Source organism: Ovis aries, chromosome 22, assembly GCF_016772045.2.
Source record: "Ovis aries strain OAR_USU_Benz2616 breed Rambouillet chromosome 22, ARS-UI_Ramb_v3.0, whole genome shotgun sequence".
NCBI classification, from domain to species: Eukaryota; Metazoa; Chordata; class Mammalia; order Artiodactyla; family Bovidae; genus Ovis; species Ovis aries.
The window spans coordinates 10,769,499-10,771,594 of NC_056075.1; the positions used below are offsets into that span (position 1 = coordinate 10,769,499).

A 2,096-nucleotide genomic window follows, 5' to 3' on the forward strand; every position below is an offset into this window, starting at 1 on the left:
TGCATAATCCCTTCCCTATCTGCATGCAAGCTCAGTTGTGTCTGACTCTGCGATCCCATGGACTGCAGCCCACCAGTCTCCTCTGTCCATGAAATTTTCCAGGCAAGAATACTGGAGTGGCTTCCCATTTCCTACTTGAAGCAATCTTCGTTACCCAGGGATAGAACCTGCAAGTTCTATCTGCAAGTCCTACCTGCAAGTCCTACCTTGGCAAGAGGATTTTTTTTTTTTTTTTACCACTGTGCCATCTGGAGCCCCTTTAAAGCAGACACTTAACAGTTTTGCAAAGCAAAAGACTTCACTAATTCTATTCATTCCCTAAGACAGCCCTTCTCCCCAAATAATGAGATGGTGACCCAGTGTTAATCTCACTGCAAAATTTTACAGAGAGCAAAAACTTTTAAAATTTACTCTCTGTAAAATTTTATAGAGTAAGTCTCATTAGTTCCCTGTTATGCAGAAATCAGGTGAAACACACCCAGAACAATGGTGTTTTCCCCTCTGTGAAATCTCTAGGCCAAGACCAACACACGGATCCCTTCTCCTACTGCCGTCTTTCCTTCAAGTTCCATCACCACCGGACTCCTCTCTTTCCACAGCTGGGCTGATGCAGACTCATGAGCCTCTACCGTCCCACTTCCCTCTTTCATTCCAGTTTTTATCAGCCAAACTGCCAGTGAAAATGACAGAAGCCAGTACCTGTTGCCTTTAGGTGCTTCACTCTTTTTCAAGCACAAATAACATTTATTTCAATATAAATATACAAGTCTACAAAAATATTTTTTTAAAGTACAATAATCTGAGTCACTGTCCAGCAGGACCATGCTTCATTTTTACAGAGATCAGATGCTCCATAAAAATATATTCTTTTAGCCTAGTTCTAGGACACCTTCAAACATAGTAAAATTCCTTGTTCTACAAACAAATCTTTTAAGAGATTATTTACATATGCCAGTGGTTTTGGATGCTTTATACCCAGAAATCAAGGCTATTGAAGTGAGTTAGAATTCCACATCAAGAATACAACTGCTGATATACAAACATTACAATAAATTACCTTATTAGAGTTTGAAAAACACATCAGATTTTCTCTGTAAGTTTCTAGCAGATAATAAGTTACCCACGGGAAAAAGAAACAACAAAATAAAACCACCTCAAGTCCACCTCAAGCGTGTCTCTCCCGATTCAAGTGTGAAATGTCCCAGGTCTGAGGTGCACCCACGCCTCACGGCGGCACGAACTATGCCGGGAGGGATGCGTGCACGTTACTTGGTGTGAGCAGACCTCAGAGTTCCCAGTATTTTGTCCCAGTGTGTGAAGTAAGGCGCGAAGTTGCAGTTAAACTGGGAGTGATGCAGGTCGTGGTGTGCCACGCCCCCAAACCACCCGAAAGGTACCAGTCTGTGCGTGGACCAGGGGAAGTCGTAGCCGGAGTGGTCCTCCACCGACAGCCAGATGTTGACCACGTGGAAAGTCAGGGCGGTGAGAGGGTGGCACTGGAGCAGCAAGACGTTCATCATGTCAAAGAAACCCAAGGAAAAGAGCTCCCCGACGCTCATGTACTGCGTGGCCAGCGCGAACGGGGACGAATTCTGGTGGTGCATCTTGTGGAAGGTCCGGTATAGCCAGGGCACCTTGTGATGCAACAGATGCCACACGAAGAACTCGGTGTCAAAGAGCAGCAGGCAGAGCACCACGTGGCTCACCAGCTGGAACAGTTCGGGGGCTTCGGCGGGCAGGAGGGCCGGGCTTACAGCCCAGTGCAGCAGCGTCATGGGGAACACGAACACCACGTGCTGGTAGAGCGTCTGCCCCAGGCAGGGCAGCAGCTGCCGCGCAGACGGCGAGAAGTCCGGGTGGATCTTGCAGCGCCGCAGCGTGGGCACCCAGGGGCACAGCACGTCCAGCACCACGAAGGGCAGGCAGAAGCCCACGTAGGTGGTGATGGAGAAGAAGACAGGAAAGAAGGGCGACTGAATGAGAGCGTCCCAGGCCCTCAGGCGGTCCCAGAGGGGCTGCAGGAGCAGCTGGCCAGAGCTGCAGAGGACGTGGAGCTCGGAGCGGTTGTGGCTGTTCATGGCGAGGCTGTGTAGAGC

General features: G+C 49.0%; 1 protein-coding gene across 1 annotated transcript; it reads right to left on the bottom strand.

Moving 5' to 3' along the window:
* Positions 1-702: 702 nt before the first annotated feature.
* On the bottom strand, positions 703-2,096 carry CH25H (cholesterol 25-hydroxylase). The gene has a single exon (XM_012102514.4). The coding sequence runs from the start codon at positions 2,076-2,078 to the stop codon at positions 1,266-1,268; it is 813 nt and encodes a 270-aa protein (XP_011957904.2). The 5' UTR covers positions 2,079-2,096; the 3' UTR covers positions 703-1,265.

What these genes read in the sequence shown, in the direction of transcription:
- CH25H (XM_012102514.4), bottom strand. Translation starts at nt 2,078, where the DNA reads ATGAACAGCCACAACCGCTCCGAGCTCCACGTCCTCTGCAGCTCTGGC.